The following is a 21406-nucleotide window of genomic DNA, read 5'->3' as shown; positions in this document are numbered from 1 at the left end:
CAAGATAAGAGAAAAATGTTAAATATGTGGTATGTGAATACTGGGCTTGATTCCCTATAAATGATAAAATGGGAGAAAAGGATGAGCTCCGTTAGCAGACTCCCCTCCAAGCCTGTCTCAATGGACCGGTCCTGTCTCGTTCGGACTTTGAAGAGCACCACCGCTGCTCTCGCCAGGCGCATAAGCAACAAACATCGCGTTGGACGTGACGGTTAAAATGTTATGAACGCGCCGTGATGTCGCTCAATCTCTCGGTAATTGTTTTGGAATAGTTTTATTTTGACGTTTGTACGAAATGCTCGCTGTTAATTCCGCCATACTGTCTCTATTGTCCTTTATTTTTATTTTCTTATAGATCAATTCGGCTCATTTAAACCTTAGTCGTTAAAATAGTTGTGCGTCAGGTTATATGTTGAAATAAACTAGCGAACACATGCACGTTCAATAAAGATCATGAAGGAGATTCAAAATCCCGTCATCTTCCAAAATGGAATGAAGTCTCACGCTCACGGCACGTACTATTGCTGCCCCTGGAGGTAAAATTGAATTGTATTTCGAAAAACTTCCCTCCCTTAGTGGTATTTTACAACTCTTATTCAAAATAGGGAAAAATAAATATTACTTTTCAAACAGTGCGTTTTATTTGTTTAAATAGGGAAATGGCAGAAAGGGGTGCGCTATGATGTGGAACTCCCCTGTTGGAGTGCGTCAATGAATCTGTCCAGTGCGATATTTAAGCGCGCCACCGCTGCGCTCCCATGGCGCATCTATAGCGACGTGTTTGGAGCGACAGTTCAATTTTTTTTAAAAATCGCCGTGAGGTAGGTTAAACTATCGGCAGTTGTTTTTCAATTTTTTATATTTAGGATTCTCTGCTAATTCAGCCATATCCAGCTCAAGTTGGTCGTAGCTAACTTGGACAGAGTGTAGTAACTTAATTCAGGTGCGTCTTCAGTTAAAATTGCACCTGTTGGGCATCACCTCTATACGGCTAACGGGCGTGCTCGGCTGCAGCGTTTATGAGCCCTCGTACAGGGTGATTTTTTTGTTTGTTTGTTTGTTTTAAATATGACAAATGTGGATTGGTTTGCAGGTGCCGTGGCCTCCTCGGATCTGATCCGTCTCTTGTTCTGGCTTTGCTGACATCCTATAGATGGCGACCTCGCCAGTCTGTAAGTAACGAGGACGTTTGATCGAATACAGTGCGTACCTGCAACAGGGCCACAACATAAGCTACACTTGCTCACAAGAAATCAATGTGCTGTTTTGGTATTTATTGAACGATATATTTTGCATTAGGGTAGAACTGCTATGCGTCATCTGAGAGTTGTTTCAAATATTTAGCTCGTGTTGCTACACAAAAAAAGTAAAGCCTCAGTATGATTAATTTTACAGCAGTGCAAACTACAATAAACGCATATCATGATTGTATTTTTGTATTTAAAATCAATGCGGGCTAGTTTTTGGGGGGGGGGGACTTTAACAATTTTGAAGCTTACGCTGAGGAGCTGCGCTGTCATTCACCTCACAGTAACGTTTTGTAATTCCAGCAGACAGCGACTGAAATTTGAATTGCTTGACTCTGCTATTCTGGTCTCTCTGCGTTTACCTCCCAATTTGAAGTTTACGTGCCACCACCCTCACATGCTCCTATCTCTTGTACGGGAAAGTAGATGCTGCATTTGTACAATTTAAAAGAGTCCATGGGTAAATATTTCTGCGCCATAGTACCTTTGGGCTCTGGTGGTATCCTGAAGACATACACAACATGGAGACTGTCACAAACCCTCATTAAGCTGCAGTAAGACTAGTCGTCTTTTTTGCAGAGGATAAAGAATCTATGCCTGTGAGTATTGTTGTATTATGTCTGTCTTCATGTGTTGCTCCACATTTTGTGTTCAACTATCCGTTTTAAAGGGTTACACCATTACACAGATGTTATTAATTAGCCTGTCAGTGCAGTTTTGCTACATGGATTTTCCTAAAGCAAATCTGTGTGGTTGTTTTAACCCTGGAGAACCCAAGAACCCTTTTCTTCTTTGGAAAATGACGAATTATCCATTAAATGTCTGGTATATGTTCACTGAACACTAAAATATGTTTTTCAAATATTCAATGCTTTAATCTTAATTTAGGATTAGGGCCAAATTTGACCCTTTGGGATTTAAGGGTAGCATTTGAGTAGCAGAATTTATAGGGGCCAAATTTGACCCTGTGGATTCTCCAGGGTTAAACATACAATGTATAATTTTTTTTTTTTTTTGATGTTTAGTTTGACAGTAAATGTCAACTGCCGGGTGCAATCAAACTCCTTTGTTGAAAATTGGGAGCTATAATATACACTATATGTTTGGCACACACAAATTCTTTTTTCTTTTTTTTTTCCCCCCCAAGTCAAGATGAACCACGCAACAGAGGAGCGATCCATCAGCACCTGCAAATGCCAAGCAGGCACGAGCAAGCACAAAACGAAACGGCTGAGGTCGCGTAAGGAGCGCAGTCAGACGAGAGGCAGGAAGGACGGCTGCAAGGTCAAAATGGGCCGCTGCCACCCTGACGGCGGCCTGGATGTCAGGCACCTGCACGGCTGCTGCCGTCACGGCAGGAGGGGGGACGGTGCGTCGCCTCTGCCGCCGCTCTGCGAGGCGCTGGCTCCCACGCAGGAAGCCAGCGTCATCACGGAGGCCCGCCTCATCGGCCACCGCGGGCTCTTCAATCGCGAGGTGAAGTCCATCGACATTGAGCGGCTGTTATTCAGGAAGAAGGAGGCAAAGGTTAAGGAGACGTCTTCGCATGTCATGAGTGACGCCAGTGGCCCCGATGAGGAGGTTCAAGCCACTCGGGCCCAGGAAGGTTGCGAGAAGAAAAGCCAGGCGTCAGATGAGATGCCGAGCCAAAGAGAACAAGAGCATCCTTCATCCGCATGTTCTGCCGACGCCCCGTTGGCAAAGACCTGGAAACCCGATCCACGCCAGAGGCCGCCGCCTTCTGCCGACCGCACAAAGAAGCCCCCTGAGCTAGAGCGAGCACCCAGCCCCATTCTTCGTCGACCCATCGTTGCAGGAACCGGGGTGAAGGCGCACCCCCAAAGTCAAGGCGCCACCCGGGAGTCCGTCGCCGCGGTGTCTCGGCGCCTGCGCGAGGCCTTGCGCTTCCCTTCAGCGAAGAAGCGCGACCTGGTGGCGGAGAGCAGGGAGGTGTTGCTGCGAGCCCTGCGAGAGGCGCACGGCCAGCGCCTGCAGCAGAACCTCCTCCACATGCACTCGGGCACCGGGCCCCGCCCTCACCCCAGGAGGGAGGTGCACAATCGGAAAGCCCGGGACAGACGCTTGACGCCGGGTAGGTCCACAAGCTCCAGAAGCCGAAATACGCTGTGCTTGTATTCTCAGGGCAATGAATCGATGTCAACTGGACTATTCCGTTATGTTTCGTGACTGTCGTTAAGATGCCTCTCAAAGGCTTGATTTACTCCGCTTAGACAATGTGGTACCATTTTGATTTCATGCTTCATATGGCGTTTATAATAGCCGTCACTGTCATCACAGCGACCGTTTTGCAGGTAGTAGGGTTGCAAACCCGGACAAATGTTAGCTTTCTCTCGGGAATAGAAGCTAGCTCTTGACTGACGAGGAGGACAAATCTTAATAATATTAAAACAAAAAAGTAAATAAATTTAACATTTATTTTAAAACCTTTTATTTGAGATTCAAATAGGTCATTAGGGGGCTGGGGGACAGGGGGAGAGAGAGAAAAATGGCATTCCAGACTTATTTGGTATTTTAAAAATTATTTTCAAACATTCTTTTCCCTTAGATTTTTTAGTGTTGTTTTCCCTTGGATTTTTTAATTTACGCATGGCTGACAAAAAGCTTGGTTCATATCGAAGTGAATAAACGGCAATGTTTTTTGTTGTTGTTGTTTTTTAGACGCATTCCCATCACCATTTCAAGCCCACTCATCGGATTCCTTCTTTTTCGGAAGTGAGGACTCTCTGGTTTTGGAAAACGCAAGGAAAGGAACGAAGCAGGTTTCCTGGGATCTCGGTGGCTCGCCACTGCAGCACGTCAGCCAGGTATGAACGTCTTTTATCTTTCTTTTATTTTATTTTTTGCCTTTAGCCACTTCATCCTCTCCGTTGTCTCCTGTGAAGATCGGCGCTTGGCTAACAAGCCCAAAGGGCAGCTCGGCGGGCTTCTTGGAGGACATCATCAGGCCTCGCATCTCGCCGGAGTTCAGCATGGACTTCGGTTCCTCCAGTTCTTCGTCTGCGGCGGTTCACGGGCTGTTCGACCCGCCGGACTCCTGGTCTGTGGAACCCCCGGCGTACGACTTCGGCAAAGCCACCATCGCATTGGATCCCTTCGAGGACCGTTTTGCGCAGGGACGGTGGAGTCGGTCGCAGGCGTGCTCCACGCAACAAGGCCCCAGTCAGGAGCTGGCAGGCCGATATTCACGGGAGAACTTTCCCCTGCAGCGGGACGCCTTATTTGAAAGTCAGCAGTATTCCTTTGCCCCCACTTTTTCCTCCGACCCTTTAACCTCCCTCCGCGACCACCCTTACAGTCTCGAAAGCACTCCATCTTTATTCGCGTCCTTGTCAAGCCCCAAGCGCTGGTCCTTTCACCCCAGGAAACTATACTAACGCACCACTTCAATTAGAACTCTAGGAAAAAAGTATTCTTTACAAAAACATGTCCGAACGCTCTATCCTGATGGATATTGCATGATTGGAATAAGAATTCTGCAGATTATTCCATTCGTTTTCATCCATCTCAGGCGGCTGCCGTTTTGTCCTACACCGCCCCCTGCTGGCGACCGAAATGTATGTCTTGGTGCTCCCGGGCTCGCACTGCAAATCTCTCGAGACCGAACGCTCCCGATGCAAGCTGGGAGGGCACGTCGATATCAATTTCAATCAACATAAGAGGGCGGTATATCAGGATAGATGAAAACAAATGGAATAATCTGATTCATTCCACGAATGCAATATTCATCAAAATGCCATACTTAGACCAGTTGGGTGCACATGGACCGTAACGTATATCCTATCCGCTTATTTTAGTTCTTTGCTAAACACTCATCATAAGCCATTGGGTCTCCCAAAAAAAAAAAGCAGTGAAAGTTTGCCGTTTGATTTAGAAATAGTCACAATAAACCCAGAAGAAAGCGTGGAATGTCATGGCAAATTCAAAACAATCTGCCGAGCGACGGCTTGTCTCTCAAAAACTCGTTAGTCAAGGCGCTCATATCTCAAGGCACCACTGTCATGACATGAAGAAAATTGAAGGGCGACACGTGCATTTTATTTTAGAATTTCAAACAGTTACCCGGTGTCTGTGACCTATGTTCATTCAAATGACTCCAAAAATATCAAAAATGAGAGGACCATGTTTTTTAGTTGCGCTCGAATTACGCTGTTCTCAATTCACCTTCTGCAGATTAAATGAACTGGATGACCGAGAATCTACACAAACTATTTAATCCGTGTAAAAATGTCCATCCGCTATGAGAGTCTGAGTGTCAGAATCTCCCAAATCGTCATTGTCCGGCGCCGCCCGAGTTTCTTCATTCTCCTCCGTCTCCAGTTTGCTGCCCGCCTTGACCGCACGCCGCAGCTGACTCCAGAACAGCTCCCGGGCTCGCTCGGGGTCAACGCAGTCGGAGGCGGGCCACTGCAGGTACGTCTTCTTCAGCATGACCTTCCTCATGCGGTGGTAGGAAGATATTTGGCGCTCCGAGACGGGCTCCAGGAAGACGAGCAGGAGCACGTCGCGGTGTTCGTCGAAGAGCCGGTAGCTGGCCAGCTGGATCTCCAGAGAGCACCACTCGCTTTGGAGGAAATTGCGGCTCACCACGCAGATGGTCTTGCGACTGCTGTACACGGCCGCCACGATGTTGTCCACGATGTCCCGGCCGGGCTCGAAGTCGCGGTGATGCAGGCACAGTTTCAACGACGAGCCTTTGCCCTCCAGGTTGGGCAGCAGCTGCAGCATGACCCAGTCTTCGTCGTTGGAGTTGTACGACACAAAGGCGTCGTAGGCGCAATTCTCTTCCTCCTCTCGGAACTTGCGCCACCGCTCGCCGAACCAGGAGCGAAACGCGTAGTAGCCGTACTTGATTTTCCAGTAGAGTTTGACGTAAAGCAGCGGGAAGGCGACCAACAGGGCGACGGCGGCGGACGTGCTGAAGAAGAGATACTTGCCCAGGTCGATGTAGCACACGTCGGTTTCAAAGTTGTAAAAGTTGCTCTTCTCGCCCTCCTGGCACGGCAGATTGTAGACGTACACCACTTGGACCCTGTCGTTGTGCACCGTCCAGTTCTGCAGCAAGCTGTTGAGGCAAGTGCAGCTGAGCGGAAGATGGCGCATGTCCAAGTAGCGCAGGTGGGGCAGACCGTTCAACACGTCCACGTCGAGGCTTTGGATGCCGTTGTGGGTGAGCTGCAACGTCTGCAAGCCGGTGAGGTTGCCAAACACCTTCCCGGAGAAGTTCTGGATGCCGGCGTTTTCCAGAGTCAACTTGGTCAAGTTGCGCAGATTCTTAAAAACCCCCGGCGGCAGCCTGATGTTCACGTCGCAGCACTTGTCCAGCGTGAGGAAGCGCAGGTCCGTCAGCTCGTCCAAGGCGTCGGCGGCAAAGTACGAGATTTGATTGTTGGTGAGATAAAGGGACGTGAGGCTGCGAAGGCCGCGGAACAGTTTGTGCGGCAAGTGGGTGAGGCCGTAAGGACGCTGGCCTCCCAACTTCAAGTCGCCGAGCCTGCTGAAGTTCACAAAGGGGGAGCCGGCGTTCAGGCTGGAGAAGCGAATGAAGTTCTCCTCCAAATCCAACACCGTGAGCGTGTGCCGAAACACGGCGTGGAGGCTCATGTCGATCTGTTTCAGCTTGTTTCCGTCCAGGTACAACTTGGAGAGGCGTCCCAGTCCTCGAAATCCCGCCGAATGAATCCGGACGATTATGTTCCCTCCGAGGTCCAGCGTGGTCAGATTGCCGAGGCGGTAGAACGTCCGGTTGAAGATGACCGAGATGCGATTGTTGCGCAGGTTGAGAGTCTGCAGCGCGAACAGATCTTCAAAGGAGTCGTTGAACAAGTCGGTGAGGAGGTTGTTGTCCAGACGCAACGTCTTGAGCCTGCGCAGCCCCTTGAGAGCTTTCCGGCTGAGAAAGGAGATGATGTTGATGTTTAAATTCAGCGTCACGACGTTTGGCGTGTGATTGAAGGCGTAGGCGGAAACCTTGAGGATGCGGTTGTAACGGAAGCTGAGCTCCTCCAACTCCCGGAAAGGACGCACATGCCAGCAGGAGTATAAGTTGGTCAGGTGGTTGTGCTCCAGGACCAGTTTTTTGAAATATCGATTCTTGCCGAGGAAACCCAGGCAATTCAAGATTTTGTTTCGGGAGTTCTTCATATGATTTCCTGACAGATCCAGAGACGTCGTGATTCTCGGGCAATGGGACAGCGTGTCGCTTTTCAATTCCCTGATGCCGTTGCTGCCCAGGCGCAGCGCCTTGAGACTTTTCACCTTCCGCCTGAGCAGCTTGCACAGCGCCAGTAGATGAAAGTTGTTTTTCATGCCCGTGAAGTCCACGTGGCCCGCGTGGATGTTGCTGATGTTCAACAGCGTCATCACGTTGACCGCCGTCGAGCGCAAGTTGAGGTAGTTGGTCCGCGCCAGGTCCACGCCCAGAAAAGCCTCGGCGGCGAGTCGGGAATTGTAGGACAAATCCAAGATCTTGACGGCGGAGAGGAAGGAGCTCTCGCATCCCAACGTGGACAGGTCGTTTCGACACAGATACAACTTGGAGAGGGAGCGGGGAAACGGAATGCGGTCGTGGCGCAGAGAGGTGAAGTTGTTGAGGCAGAGGTTGAGTTGGAACAGATCGCTCAAGTTGGACACGGAACGGACGATCTCCGTGAAGTTGGCGAGGAGGTTCTGCTGCAGCATTAGAGTGGAGAGCTTGGGCGTGGCTGAGAAAATTCCTCCCGCTAGCCGCTTGAGTCGATTGGCCCTCAGAGAGAGAAAGGTCAGATTGTGCAAGCTGGCAAACAGCGAGGGCCCCAGCTCGGAAATGTTGTTGAAGGACAAGTTGAGGGACCTGAGTTGACGCAGCTCCCCGAAAGCGGAGCTCTCGATGGCCCTCAGACGGTTGTTGTCTAACCGAAGCAGGCGAAGGTCCTGGAAGCGGGCGAAGGCTTTGTCGGGAATGTACCTGATCGGGTTGCTCAAAATGCTGAGAGTGACGATGTGGTGCGGCAGGTCGTCCATGATGACGGAGATGTTCGTCTCCCTTCGCTGGTTGCATTTGAAGCTGCGTCGATTCGAGTTCCTCTCTTCGATGCAGTTCTTAAAGGTATACGCCGCCACCGCCGCCAGGACCAGCCCAAAGGGCAACAGCCGATAGACGAGAGCCGCCATGGACCCGCTTGCTCCCGTCGATGCGCCGACGCCTTTCCGCGTTACTTTTGGACCTTCATCGGAGTAATCTGAGGGTAGAAACCAGGACAGAACACGCATCACATCAATCTTTACGACCGTCCGAAAACGGCATCCGCCAGAATTTTGAACGCGTTGTTGCCCTCCCAACGAAAACCTCACACGGTCAATCTCGGCACACAAACTTTATTCGTCTGGAGACTCCGTTCACGAGCTGAAACGTTGAAATTGCCGGCAATGCAACTAATGTTCCAGTCTCAGACATGAAGTTCTTTTGTGCGTAGTTAAACCAAGATAGAAATAAGCTAACTCGCACTTGCTAGCGTCAAGATAGAAATAAGCTAACTCGCACTTGCTAGCGAATCACTGTGCGACGTTGACACCTCTTCGCATGTTATACGGTACCTTCGCTAACGCGATCACCACCGAGAATCAGTTTTTCCGTCGTCAACACCAACAATCATTTTTCTGCCCTTTTCTTCGAGGTCGAATTTGAGGTTTTGGCTGCGTCAAAACAGTCGCCGCGTAAACCGCACGGGCTGCCTGATGACCTCTTTATTCTTCAAAGTGCAGATGGCGGATTTTGCAAAACCAATCTGTGGCGCAAAATGACAAACGCAAAAATCATTTCATGTCTAGCCGTTACTTCCCTTTTGTTTGTCAACAGTATTACGATTTGTGGTCGCGAACCAAGGCAAGGTTTCTTGGAAGATTTTGTTTGTCAACTGAATTGTTCGTGAACAGAGGTTCCGCTGTGTTGCCACTTCAGGACCTGGACGATTCATTGGGAGATTCTCTGTGCTCCCCTGTATTATTGTTCACCTCGGCCTATTCACAACTCACCATTATTCGGGGTTCTTTTTGTTTTTTTGGTCCTCTTTCTGTTAGAACCTCAGGTGCCACATGATGGTGACGAATTCACGGCTAATGGGAAAGTAGTAATGAATCTCAAGGCAGTGATATCGTGAAGTCATACTTGCTGACTGTTCGTTGATCTTTTTATGTGTCTGAGTTTGAGTATGAGTTGCTAGTGGAAGATAACGTCATTTTTTAAAGGATTCCGGCCCGGACGTTTCACACTTGGCTGGCCAACCGGACTCCATTTCCTGATGTCGCTCACGACGCCGCATCCCTTCAGGTCAAACATCCAACACACGTAAAGTAAGTACAGAAATGACCCTTTATTAAATCCCCTTTATTTCTTTCCATTCCAAGTGCTCATTTTCTTTGACAAAGTGAACAACTTGGCTGGGGTTTTTTTTTGGGGGGGGGGCATATGATTGGCATTTCAATTCATTTCCATGTGGACAATGCATTTGATGTACGAAACGAAAATTGTTGCGATCTCGAACAAATTGAACGTTTACACACACAAGTCACGCATCAAGTTGGCTTCTGACACACATTGAACCTCGAGTGTAAATCCTCACTCGAGCGCCTGAGTAAACATTAATGTGAGGCTGACATTTCCTGGTTAAAAATGGTCATTTCCCTATTCACATGTTGACAGGACCTAGTTGCACACGGGAGTTCTTGTTTCGCTTTTTTTTTTTTTTTTTTACAGCTATGTTGTATTACCTATAATTAATCAAATGCATCAATTAAAGAATTGAAATAAAATTTAAACAATGATTTGACAACACACGCGCACATGCACTGGGCAAATGGAATATTTCTTGGAAGGATGTGATTGGCGTAATAATTCCCAAAACGAAAGGCAAAGAGAAAAAGAAAAGTGAGGTTGAAATATGTAAAAGTATTTATTTTAATCTTAAAATAATGGACTCTCATTTTGCATAATGATTATAATCCTAGTTAAAGCACTTAAAGCTTACGTCCAACCAAATGACCAAATTCACTTTAAAAGGTACTTATCGATCACGTGATTAAAAAACGGAGTAACTTCTGCAATATAAGTGAATAATATGTTTGTTTAACATCTTTTAATCATGTGCGACCGCTGCAAATGTTCAAATTATTTGAAGTCAAAGGACTTTTTTTTTTTCTTCTGCACATCGGACTCTTGATTGTTTTAAATGTTGGATGGGCCACATTCAATGACTGCGGACGGCATACGGCCCATGAGCCGTATTTGACCCACTGCTACGTGATGGGGATTATATAAAATTCACGACAGTGAAAATACAGTGTAGTGTGAGATAAAGAATGATTCACTGTCCAAAAAAATTAAATAAAAATAAATTTGTGTGAACTGTTGTGACAGTTGACATGGACAAAAAAAAAAAAAAAAAAAAAACTGCTTCCATTTGTATCGCTGCACTATTTATGTAACAACGTATCGTTCTCTTACGCTTTCCATTTTTTTGTGCATTCCAAAATAAGGAATCATTGCAACATAAACACACTTTGACCACTTCGGGCTCTCTATGAGAACACACCCTTTTGCACACTCTTCACATAACGTTGCGCGAAAAAAGACAAATATGAGTAATTGACAAAGAATGAATCGATTGCAGTATTATTTTGTCTCACCCGGTCAAAGGAAATGCGCCTTGTTGCCTTCGCTGTGTCTCGTTCGTCGGAAAGAGGAAGACGACACTGTTGGCCTTTGCGATTCACATATGTGCTTTAGTGACGTCAAATAAAGATTGAACAAATCCAAAGAGCGAAACGTGAAAATGACAGCTCAAACACACTTGCGGCTAATGGGATGTTTATTGGAAGGATGTGATTAGCAAAATAAATAATGAGTCAAAATGCATAAAGACAGTTTCATTGCACTTATTAAACTAATCATAAAACATCAACCATATGTATAGATGGGGGGAGGGGGGTGAGTGAGATTGTGGAGGAACCTTGTGGAGGAATTTAAGGTTACCGTGTATCTCATGCTACTCCCGCTACTCGCTTATAATCGCATGTGTGTGTTATGTTTGAATGTTTCAGATCGGTGATTCCCAACCACAAATGTACAGCACGGAGAATATCAGGTGTGCCGCAGAAAATTATCCAATTTCACCCAAAGTTGCCGTAAAGTGAAAAGAAATGTCTTCTAATTTTGGCTCACCACAGCCAAATTTGAATCAAAAAAAATCATCAAGTGCAGAAGATAAGGTATATAAAAAAATAGTCAAGCGCTTGTCACCGCTCTCAAACGCTGTGGCCATATTCGCAGAATCCGCTCGCCCTGGTTCATCGCTGGGCTTTTTCACACCACAGCCCATAATCCAACATGATGACTGTTAATTTGGACCCGTCGAAACCCCTCTTTGGTGGTGTTTTATTAAATTTTCCGATTGCGCCTTGCCTCGATAAAGGTGGTGAACCTCTGGTTTAGATAACATCAGTAATTTATTTCATCTCAGAAAAAGGAGAAGTATTATCATTCATCCTGTTGACTTCTCATGACTCGTATGTCAATTCATAATGTCACTTCAAACACAGAGTCCTCCAAATTGTGATTGGTTGTCTCCCCCGAATTCTTATTCTCTCATCTTTTGCTCTCTGGCCATTTGACACAGTCCACACGGCGTCAGGCAGGTCATGACCAACCAATCGTTACACACCGAGCCCTGAGGGAGGAAGCGGGAGATACACACGGTTAGATATTTTGACCATACACAATGCAGTATTTCCTCAAAAGAGGGGCCGGTGCTTCTGGTGCTAATCGTAAAAACGTATTTCGTGATTGCAGCATGGAGGCCACAATTTAAGGATACACGTGGGCAATTATGCGAATAAAAGGGATTACTAAATGTTACTAATTATGTGACTGGTGAAAACATTTAAACCCTATTTTATATCCGCCCATTATTTTGACATGCAACTACTACCACATAATTGATCCGATTCACATCATTCCAATTTGAACACATTGCAAAAATTCCATTTGTGGCCTGCGATTGGCGGGCCACAAATGGAGTCTGGGGTCTACCGGCTAGGATGAGCTCCATCTTAACAGTGCCCCGACTGAGAACAAGCTTCCACACAGTGGATGAATGGTTGCATATCCAAATGCAAGTTTTAATGGTGCCACAGGTAAGGTATTGATAAAAGTACATACACACCAAGAAAAAGATGTTTGAAAAAAAAAAGAAGAAAAGAAAATGCTATGAAAACCCCAATCATATGTCTGACCAAAAAAAAAAAAGACTACCGGTAATTTGCGACTGTAAAAAAAAAATCCACATGTGGGGCTGTCTTCACGCATCTTATTCCATTCGTGTGCAGCATGACAGCTGAATGCTGCTTCACCATACTTGTTTTGCACTCTGGGCTCACCTTTTTGGCCTGTGAGTCTGCCAACTTCAGAGCCCCAGTTTATAGTTTTTAAATAAACAGATCGAAAAGATTAAAGGCAAACATGCTCAAACGTTAAAGATAACTGAGCTGCACTTAACAAATATATCATCTTGGTTTAAAAAAACAAAAACAAAAATGAAGCCATTTACTTTTACTGGACAGGAGCGCCAAACAAGGTGGTTGTCAAGCATTGTAACCCTCCCAAACTTACTTCAATGCGGTACTTGTGGCGAATGCTGGTCCTCAAAGCCACCGAGGAGCCAGGGAGGAAGGCCAGGCAGCAGCTTTCCCCGTGGTCCTGAGCCACCTTGCACTCCAGGATGCACGGCAAGAAGGTCCCCCACAGACCTGTGAACCAGAGACAGTGTACAGTTAGAGCGCCACTGCGCCACTGGACGCCGCTCGATGGTTTCAACTCATACAGATGCCGCAGTCGTCGCAGCAGTCCAGCGTGTTGGAGCTCCAGTCGGACATGGTGGACTGGTGGACGCTGACTTGAGGCTGGAAGTTGATCACGCTGGGCTGGAAAGACATGTCTGCGAGCTAGGAAGGAAAATGTTCACCGCTGCGCACATTTACCCTCGGGTGGGTTCTTTTAACCCCCACATGACCCACCTCGAGTGTTTGATTACAGGGCGTAGCGCACCAGTCAAAAGGGTGCACCCAACATGATTCATTTGTGTCATATTATTTTTTATCGGCTGGCAATAATTGAAGAGCGAAGGATGAATGAGAATAGAGCGTGTGTTGTGTACACACACACACACACACACGCGCACTCACGTACACACACACACCATCTACGGAGCGTGACCCTCGAATGATAAATTGTCAAACGTGTTTGTATTTGGTCAGTATGTATTATACTCGCCGTCCAAATGAACAAATCACCCATTCATCCATTTTCTATGTCGCTAGTCCTCAGGGGGGTCGCGGCTGAGCTGGAGCCTATCCCAGCTGACTCGGGGCGGGGTACACCCTGGACTTGTCACCAGCCAATCGCATGGCACACGTAAACAAGAACCATCCATCCATTTTCTGTAGTTTCTGTTTTATGTTTGTACACTCTGGACTGTTTGAACACCCTCCCTAGGTACAGTGAATATAAAATGTCGAAACGCCGACTTTATGTTCATCTTCTATTGCTAGGTGTTTGTGGTATAAAAAAAACTCCAAACTTTTTTCCACTAATGTGTCCTATAATCATAGGCGTGTCCAGCCCATTTTGCTGAAGTACCCTGAAAGTAAATCCAAGCACCCCAGAATTTGGGCAATCTTAAGAATTTACTCTATGGTTTGTTTGTTTTTTGAGAAAAGAGTTAAAAACAGGAAGTACTTGGTAGACAAAAATACGGTACACCGTAAAGCTTTTTTTTAGGGCTGTACCATGAATACTTTCATAAATTCATTCCAATGCAAATTTGATTTGGTCGTACGTCGATGCATGCAGCTGTCGCTATATAATCTTTGGCTGAATAAATATAGCACGACAAAGAAATTTGAAAAGAGAACCGTGACAATTTAGCCTCGTGTCACTCTGAAACGCCTACAACTAAACAAAGGAAGTGAAAGTGTTTTGTTGCCGTTAGGCTATCATGGAAAAAAGGCAAACGTTTATCATCTCACATGCCGCCCCACACCAATAGGGGGCAGGATAGTACGGTTAATCAGTCCTCTGCCTTACTTAGTTCAACTTGTTTTTTGGCTAATACAGTGTGTCACATTCAAGAAACTGAAAGCAAATGTCTTTTGCTTTCGCTGGATCGTTGTTTTTATTGGCCGTGAAAGTTATTTTCTTTTTACATTTAAGAAAGTGGTGGCAGGGAATGCAATACTATTGAAACAAATGTTGAGAAGGGCCAAAGCAGTGACCACTACAAGATCCCTGTTGGAGTTTTAAAATTATTTTATTATCTTCTCACAAAACAAGCACTTTTTGAGGGTCTAAACATGCACAGAAACTCATGAAACTTCAAGTACATCGGGCCTGGTGAAAAAATTCCTCACACGCGATTACAAAGAAATGGGATGGCAAGCCCTGTCATGATACTTTTGAAAATTGGGAGGGATGCGTGGCATCCCGAGTATAAAGTCAACAGAAGCCATGTCTTAAAATGAACGGGAAGCGAGCTCGGATTATTTTTGACCATACAATTTCGGCCCATTTTTGCACCTGCACGGGGGTCATATAACTTTGCGAAACCGTGGCTATTTAAAAAAGAGGACAGGCACTCTCGAGGCCCAAATATTCGTATGAAAGACCTTGAAAAGTCTTCCTTTTCGTATAAGTGTATAAAGTTCAAATGTCATGCACATGCACTACTTGATTGGAGTATGTGCTTTTTTTGTCGAAAGCTGCGCTCGTTTCAAACAACTTTGACCGGAGCAGAAGTAAGAGAAACATCTGCGCTATTGTGCAAGTGCAGAGTTAACAGAAGACCCTCAGTCGGGACAAAAGTAACCACAAGATGATTCAGTTCCTCACACTTTTGGCAGATGAGATGCTTGTGAACATAAATCGGTCAGGAAAAAAGATTTCTTTTTTTTTTTTTACCTTTGGCCTAAAATGTGGAAGTGTGAACAACACAGAGCATTATGGGAAAATGCAACTTAGGTTTATTGTATGTTATTTGTTTTTAATAGGTTGAAGTTAGTTTAAGTAATTGGACAATCACAGTTTGTATGGTGAGTGAAAGTCCATTAGATATATAGACAGACAGACAGATAGCTAACTTGCTAGCCAAATAGCCAGCCAGATAGCAAGCTAGACAGACAGACAAATAGCTAGCTAGCTAGTTAGACAGACAAACTCACAGATAGCTAGATTGACAGACAGACAGCTAGCTAGCTAGCTAGTTAGACAGACAGTTAGCTAGACAGATGAATAGATATTAGTGTTGGGTTGACAATAAAAATAAATATGTAATTTGAAAATGTGATTATAATATATTTTATTAAGATGAAGCTGAACGGTTTCTACTTCTACATGTCATCACTGTCATCTGTTCATTTCCCTCTTTCCTTTCTTCTGTCTTTCTGTATGTTCTACGTTATGTTTGTATCCTGTCATGTTCGCACGTCTTCAGATGGTGAGTCAAACTTGTCTTCCTGTTGGTGTGCACTGCTTATTGTTTTATTTAGAGGAGTCATGTGTAAGCGTTCATGATGATATTTTAACATTGAAAAAGAAAAACAACTAATGATGCTGCTCTCGAACCTTTTTTCCACAGCATCCACATTAGTCACGCACTGTCTGTCTGCCTTAAATGATCATTCAAACTTTTTTTTTTTTTTTTTTGGCCCACACATGTCACAATTTCCTCCAAGGCAAAAATAAGACACTCATCCATTCCAATGCCAAGCTATGTTTGTGTATGTTCTCAAGTGTGTGAGGATTCGGTTCCCGAAATTGTGACTTCTTCTTTATTCTCCTCCATCCAGTTGTGGCCGCGAAAAACAGCTTCGCTTGATACACTTTGCAGTCTGCAGGTCACTGTGCTGCCTCCACATCTGCAACAAACATGGATGATTACATGGGAACCACTGAGGACTACTGGGTGAGTTGCTTTGTTTTTGCGCATTAAGGGCCAAATTGCTGGAGAATATTCTTAAATATAACAGATATACTATATAATAATACATAAGAGAGCAAATTGCCACTATATCAGAATGTTCTTGTTTTATGTCACAATCAGATTTGTTTTTCGAGCATAGACAAACAGGAAGTAAATAGAGAGGCATGCAAGTTGCTTCTCCTTAAAATATGATGTTAAGGTGGAAAGAATATGGATTTGTGATTGTTAGGTATTATATTACTTTTCTGTGCAGCTGTAATGCAGTAATATCACCTGGATAAATGAGCAATATAAGATAAGATTAGATAAGAAAACCTTTATTAGTCTCGCAATGGAGAAATTCCCAATTCACAGCAGCAAATTTATGAAAGGAAGAAGTAGAACAACAAAATATAGGAGCTGCTGGAAAGGCAGCCACTCTTGCGGCGCCATTTTGAAGTATGTCATCTTGGTTGGACACCACAGCTTGCATTGGTACGAATATAAAAGTAGGAGCACAGTAGGGGTCCATTTTTGTCTTTGCTACGGTGCTGCCCGTATGTTTAATAGTTGCAACCTCGAGTGTGTCTCATACTTTGTACAGCACAGTCATGTTCTCTTGCTGTAACAGGTACACATAAACAAAAGCAACTAACTTCAACGTAGTTCCTGTTTCCACAAGAATGCGCCAAAGCACTACATGGACTTCTGTATGTCATGATTCGGTTTAGGGACCAACAGGTGGCACTGTAGGGCTCCCCCGGCAGCTGCGCACCTGTTGGTCATTTGGTAATTAGTTGTATAAAAGGACTCCTGCCCGAACACTCGGTGTCGGGTCATTGTTTGCGTCTTGCTACTGTCATGTTTGTTTCTGTCATGGTTCTGTTCCTGTTAGTTTTTTGTCATGGTTTTGTTTTGCTACTTTGGATTAGTTTTGGTTGTTAGCACTTTGTTTGTTTTGGATTCAGTTTTCTCTGTTTTATTAAATATAATTCATCAAATACACCCTGCTCCTCCCTCCTGCCTGCTTTTTGGGGTCCACCACCATCTCGCTACATGACAGAATGACCCGACCACCTGGACCCCGCAGGTACTAAGGATTGGTCCCTGTTCCACCATGTGCCTGGCGGAGCGCGTCTGCGGCCGACACCCCTTTCCCCTTTCAGGCAGCGCTGGGGATGCGGCTGTCCTGTTTTCGTCTCGTCAAGCCGCGTCTACGGTGGGCCGAGCCCCGTCCGCGTCTACGTTGAGCCGAGGCTCGTCACATGTCTGTTGGAGCTGAGTCACATTCACGTCGACGACGAGCCGTGCCACGTCCACGCCCACGTCAGGCCGAGCCCCTGTTCACGTCCGGCTGTTCCTTGTCCCCCGTTACGTCGAGCTCCGTCCACGTCAGGCCACGCCCAGCCAAAAGGATTGCCGTCGCTTTTGTTCCTGTTCCCTGGCGAGGTGCAGGTCACCGTCGCTTATCGTTCCTGTATTTCGGCGAGGCGAAGGTCGCCGTCGCGTTTGTTCCTGTTTTGCGGCGAGGCAAGGATTGCCGTCGCTTTTAGTTCCTGTTACCTGGCGAGGCAAGCTTTTGGACAACTTTGGGACGTCTGGGATCCGTCCCTTGAGGGAGGGGTACTGTCATGATTCGGTTTAGGGACCAACAGGTGGCACTGTAGGGCTCACCCGGCAGCTGCACACCTGTTGGTCATTTGGTAATTAGTTGTATAAAAGGACTCCTGCCCGAACACTCGGTGTCGGGTCATTGTTGCTGTTTGCTTGCAACTGTCATCTTTGGATTAGTTTTGGTTGTTAGCACTTTGTTTGTTTTGGATTCAGTTTTCTCTGTTTTATTAAATATAATTCGTCAAATACACCCTGCTCCTCCCTCCTGCCTGCTTTTTGGGGTCCACCACCATCTCGCTACATGACACTGTAACTCACTTCAATGTAGTTCTTTGGCCACAAGATGTCAGAGGATGCTGCATCAAGCGTCACAGCTCACTTCAACATAGTTCCTAGAACCCAACATGCATCAATTACTTGCAGTTGTTCACAATTGGCGTGAGGGCTCCACGGTATACGATCCATGCTGCTTAAAAGAAACCTTGTTGTGTGTCTTCAGATATTCGACTATGACAACTACACGTTGTCCCCCGAAACCAGTAAGACTTACGCGGCCCCTTGCCCGCACGAAGACATCTACGCTTTTGCGCGGAGGTACCTGCCCGTCGTCTACATCCTGGTCTTTATCCTGGCCGTGGTGGGCAACGTGCTGGTGCTGTGCGTGATCCGCCGCTATCGCAACTCCCACGGCGGCGGCGCCTGCTCCTTCTCCCTCACCGACACCTTCCTCCTCCACTTGGCCATCTCCGACCTGCTGCTGGCCTTCACGCTGCCGCTGTTCTCCACGCAGTGGGCCCACCAATGGGTGTTCGGCGAGGTCGTCTGCAAGATCTCCGGCGCTCTGTTCTCGTTCAACCGCTACAGCGGCATCCTTTTCCTGGCCTGCATCAGCTTCGACCGCTACCTTGCCATCGTCCACGCCGTCAGCTCCGGCTGGAAGCGTAACACCTGCCAGGCGCAGGTAGCCTGCGCCTTCATCTGGGTGGGCTGCCTGGGCCTGGGCGGCGTGGACATCGTCTTCAAGCAGGTGAGCAAGGTGAAAATCGACGAGGGGCGGGCCCCGCTCCTGTGCCAGGTGTGGTTCACCAACAACGCCGCGCAGTGGCACGCCGGCCTGCAGCTGGTCAGCGTGAGTCTGGGCTTCGGGCTGCCACTCCTCATCATGCTTTACTGCTACATCCGGATCTTCCGCTCGCTGTGCAACGCCACCCGCCGGCAAAAGCGCAAGTCCCTGCGCCTCATCGTCTCCCTGGTGTCCGTTTTCGTGCTCTGCTGGGCGCCGTACAACGGCTTCCTTTTGGCCGACAGCCTCCAGAGGCTAGAGGTGGTGGCGGGGGGCTGCCGGTTCGGCCGCGTTGTGGACATGGGCAAGGTGATCACCGAGAGCGCCGGGCTGTCTCACTGCGCCCTCAACCCGTTGCTGTACGGTTTTGTGGGGGTGAAATTCCGCAGGGAGATGGCGCGCATGTGCAAGGGGCTGCTGGGCCCGAGAGTCGGGCTGGGCGTGGAGGAATGGAGGGAGAGGAAGCGCAAGACCACCGGCTCTTACAGCTCTGCCGAGAGCGAAAACACCTCCTACTCGGTCATGGTGGGAAGATGATTGAGAAGCTCATGTTTGTGAATAGCTTGTCAAGGGGAAGGGGGGGGGGTCCGGAAAAGTGCCACTTTTCCACTGCGCAGCACCGACTCCTCTGGCTCTTGAGCTCTGCACATTTTTCAAATGTCTTCCGTTTCATAAAGAGTACCTAATGAAAAAAAAAAGTGCACTTTTTTTTTTAAAACGGCACATAGGCTATACAACATTCTTGAGGAAAAAAAAGTTACGTGCCCCCCCCCCCCCACCTCCACATAAGATAAAAAATAATCATTTGAATTTGTAAATATTTGCAGAGATTTCCGGAAATAAAGTATCGGTTTCCTAATTCATTGTTGGGAGAAACTACGAACATGATCAGTGTCTTCCCACATCTCATCTAATTCAAGATAACGTTCGCAAATTTATGATTTCAGAAGTGTGTATAAAACTAGTAGTCCTTGGCATTAATTATTGCTCAAGAAATAGCTCTCGCTTTCAAGCGATAGCACGTGTGATTTTCCCATGTTTTTGTGTCTTGTGACAGGAACCCAAACTCACCAGGTACTAGATATAGTAACCTGTAGTACCGGGTTTTGTCAATAAAAATGAATAAATTACGAGTCGAGCCAAGTAAGTAAGTACTGCGCAGTAGAAGTCCCCTCATATTTTTACACCTAATTTAAAAACAAAAATTGCAAGCTCAAATTAAGAAAGTGAAAGGGAAAAAGGAACATACACTGAAATAAAAAGTCAGGTGAGGGATAAAGACTGGAAAATGTTCTCTATGTCGGAATGGTGCTGCCTCATACAAAATGTTGTCGCTTTAATTTTATTTTTAGATGGCCTATTGTGCTGTTGGATATTTTCCCGTATGCTAATCTTATGAAATAGTACTGTTCTTTATGATCAAACGCAAATGTATGAAATTTCAAGGAAAATACAACTGAACTGGACTGAATACTTGTTTGGCCAAAAAAACAGTTGTTGGTAGTCTGGGAATATAAACGCGCTCTTCTCACTGAGCATGAAAATGAAGTGTAAATGTTGTAAAAAAAAAAAGTTGAAGCAATTCCGCTGACTTTGTGTCTTTTGCTGTAGCTCCAAACATCCAGCTGCATGCGTGCGCTCTGTGCCGCAAAAGAAAGGAAAAAAAAAAGAGGAAATGATTGCGACTCACATATGATGTTCAAGGTGGCACACAACTATTAGCATTGGCTATGTGCTATGAATTGTTTTGTAAGATTTATTGTTGGTGGAATGAAGTCAACTGTTTTCTTCTCGTACGCTTCTGCCAAGTGTGTTTTATCAAGGGGGAAAAAAGTACATTTTTGTACATTTTATATTTGCTGTATATATTGTGAAAATAAAGTTAAAAATCAAGGGGAAAATATTTTGTATCACTAACTTGGTTCATGTTTTGAGAAAGAAAATTCATTACCTCGTGTGTATTGTCATATCAAGTTGGAATTTCAATTCACGGGAAACAAGTTTCAAAATATCCCACTGAGATTAGAATCCTCATTTTGAACTAAGTCCTTTCCAACCGTCATAAAACACACACCACACACAAGCTGAACCAATGAAAAATGTTGAACACTTTTGAGTATTTTTTTTCAATTCAAAAGAAAGAAATTATTTTGCATTTTCAACCAAAAAAATGCAAATTTGATGTCAACGTAAGAAGCGGAGGACGTTTGCGTCTCCAAAATTGTTTTGCATGTTTACATAGAGTTGAGGGCGGCCCGGTAGTCCAGTGGTTAGCACGTCGGCTTCACAGTGCAGAGGTACCAGGTTCGATTCCAGCTCCGGCCTCCCTGTGTGGAGTTTGCATGTTCTCCCCGGGCCTGCGTGGGTTTTCTCCGGGTGCTCCGGTTTCCTCCCACATTCCAAAAACATGCATGTCAGGCTGATTGGACACTCTAAATTGTCCCTAGGTGTGAGTGTGGGCGTGGATGGTTGTTCGT

General features: G+C 46.2%; 4 protein-coding genes across 7 annotated transcripts; 2 read left to right on the top strand and 2 right to left on the bottom strand.

Moving 5' to 3' along the window:
• The first annotated feature begins 75 nt into the window (after nucleotides 1-75).
• Nucleotides 76-5463, top strand: prr19 (proline rich 19). 4 transcript variants are annotated; one of them, XM_086114426.1, is made up of 6 exons: nucleotides 785-821; nucleotides 1094-1172; nucleotides 1729-1846; nucleotides 2395-3339; nucleotides 3927-4072; nucleotides 4151-5463. In XM_086114426.1, exons 4-6 carry the CDS (start codon nucleotides 2400-2402, stop codon nucleotides 4640-4642), a joined length of 1578 nt encoding a protein of 525 aa, XP_085970552.1. In that variant the 5' UTR covers nucleotides 785-821; nucleotides 1094-1172; nucleotides 1729-1846; nucleotides 2395-2399; the 3' UTR covers nucleotides 4643-5463. The 4 variants fall into 4 exon arrangements, with proteins under 4 accessions (XP_085970550.1, XP_085970552.1, XP_085970551.1 ...); XM_086114424.1 differs by lacking the exon at nucleotides 1729-1846 and having other exon boundaries at nucleotides 76-821; XM_086114425.1 differs by lacking the exon at nucleotides 785-821 and having other exon boundaries at nucleotides 833-1172.
• tlr21 (toll-like receptor 21) lies at nucleotides 5282-10979 on the bottom strand. The gene is made up of 2 exons (XM_086114422.1): nucleotides 10929-10979; nucleotides 5282-8485 (listed from the first exon to the last, which is right to left on the bottom strand). Exon 2 carries the CDS (start codon nucleotides 8415-8417, stop codon nucleotides 5478-5480), a length of 2940 nt encoding a protein of 979 aa, XP_085970548.1. The 5' UTR covers nucleotides 8418-8485; nucleotides 10929-10979; the 3' UTR covers nucleotides 5282-5477.
• Nucleotides 10980-11699: 720 nt separating this feature from the next.
• cnfn (cornifelin) lies at nucleotides 11700-13360 on the bottom strand. The gene is made up of 3 exons (XM_086114376.1): nucleotides 13121-13360; nucleotides 12910-13046; nucleotides 11700-11968 (listed from the first exon to the last, which is right to left on the bottom strand). Exons 1-3 carry the CDS (start codon nucleotides 13230-13232, stop codon nucleotides 11879-11881), a joined length of 339 nt encoding a protein of 112 aa, XP_085970502.1. The 5' UTR covers nucleotides 13233-13360; the 3' UTR covers nucleotides 11700-11878.
• A 2634-nt stretch (nucleotides 13361-15994) lies between these two features.
• cxcr3.2 (chemokine (C-X-C motif) receptor 3, tandem duplicate 2) lies at nucleotides 15995-20841 on the top strand. The gene is made up of 2 exons (XM_086114521.1): nucleotides 15995-16255; nucleotides 18366-20841. Exons 1-2 carry the CDS (start codon nucleotides 16220-16222, stop codon nucleotides 19464-19466), a joined length of 1137 nt encoding a protein of 378 aa, XP_085970647.1. The 5' UTR covers nucleotides 15995-16219; the 3' UTR covers nucleotides 19467-20841.
• Nucleotides 20842-21406: the final 565 nt, after the last annotated feature.

The sequence above is a fragment of the Hippocampus guttulatus genome, chromosome 6 (genome assembly GCF_054856545.1).
Source record: "Hippocampus guttulatus isolate MCC_2025c chromosome 6, RoL_Hgut_1.0, whole genome shotgun sequence".
Taxonomy (NCBI): Eukaryota; Metazoa; Chordata; class Actinopteri; order Syngnathiformes; family Syngnathidae; genus Hippocampus; species Hippocampus guttulatus.
The sequence above is the reverse complement of the archived record's forward strand: the minus strand, read 5'-3'. Positions and strand labels throughout refer to the sequence as shown.

Coding starts and splice junctions, on each gene's coding strand:
- cnfn (XM_086114376.1), bottom strand. CDS start 13,232: ATGTCTTTCCAGCCCAGCGTGATCAACTTCCAGCCTCAAGTCAGCGTC. Junction 13,047..13,120: donor CTGCGACGACTGCGGCATCT/GTATGAGTTGAA, acceptor TCTGGTTCACAG/GTCTGTGGGGGACCTTCTTG. Junction 11,969..12,909: donor GCCACAAGTACCGCATTGAA/GTAAGTTTGGGA, acceptor TTCCTCCCTCAG/GGCTCGGTGTGTAACGATTG.
- prr19 (XM_086114424.1), top strand. Junction 3,340..3,926: donor GGACAGACGCTTGACGCCGG/GTAGGTCCACAA, acceptor GTTGTTTTTTAG/ACGCATTCCCATCACCATTT. Junction 4,073..4,150: donor CACTGCAGCACGTCAGCCAG/GTATGAACGTCT, acceptor TCTCCTGTGAAG/ATCGGCGCTTGGCTAACAAG.
- cxcr3.2 (XM_086114521.1), top strand. CDS start 16,220: ATGGATGATTACATGGGAACCACTGAGGACTACTGG. Junction 16,256..18,365: donor GAACCACTGAGGACTACTGG/GTGAGTTGCTTT, acceptor GTGTGTCTTCAG/ATATTCGACTATGACAACTA.
- tlr21 (XM_086114422.1), bottom strand. CDS start 8,417: ATGGCGGCTCTCGTCTATCGGCTGTTGCCCTTTGGGCTGGTCCTGGCG.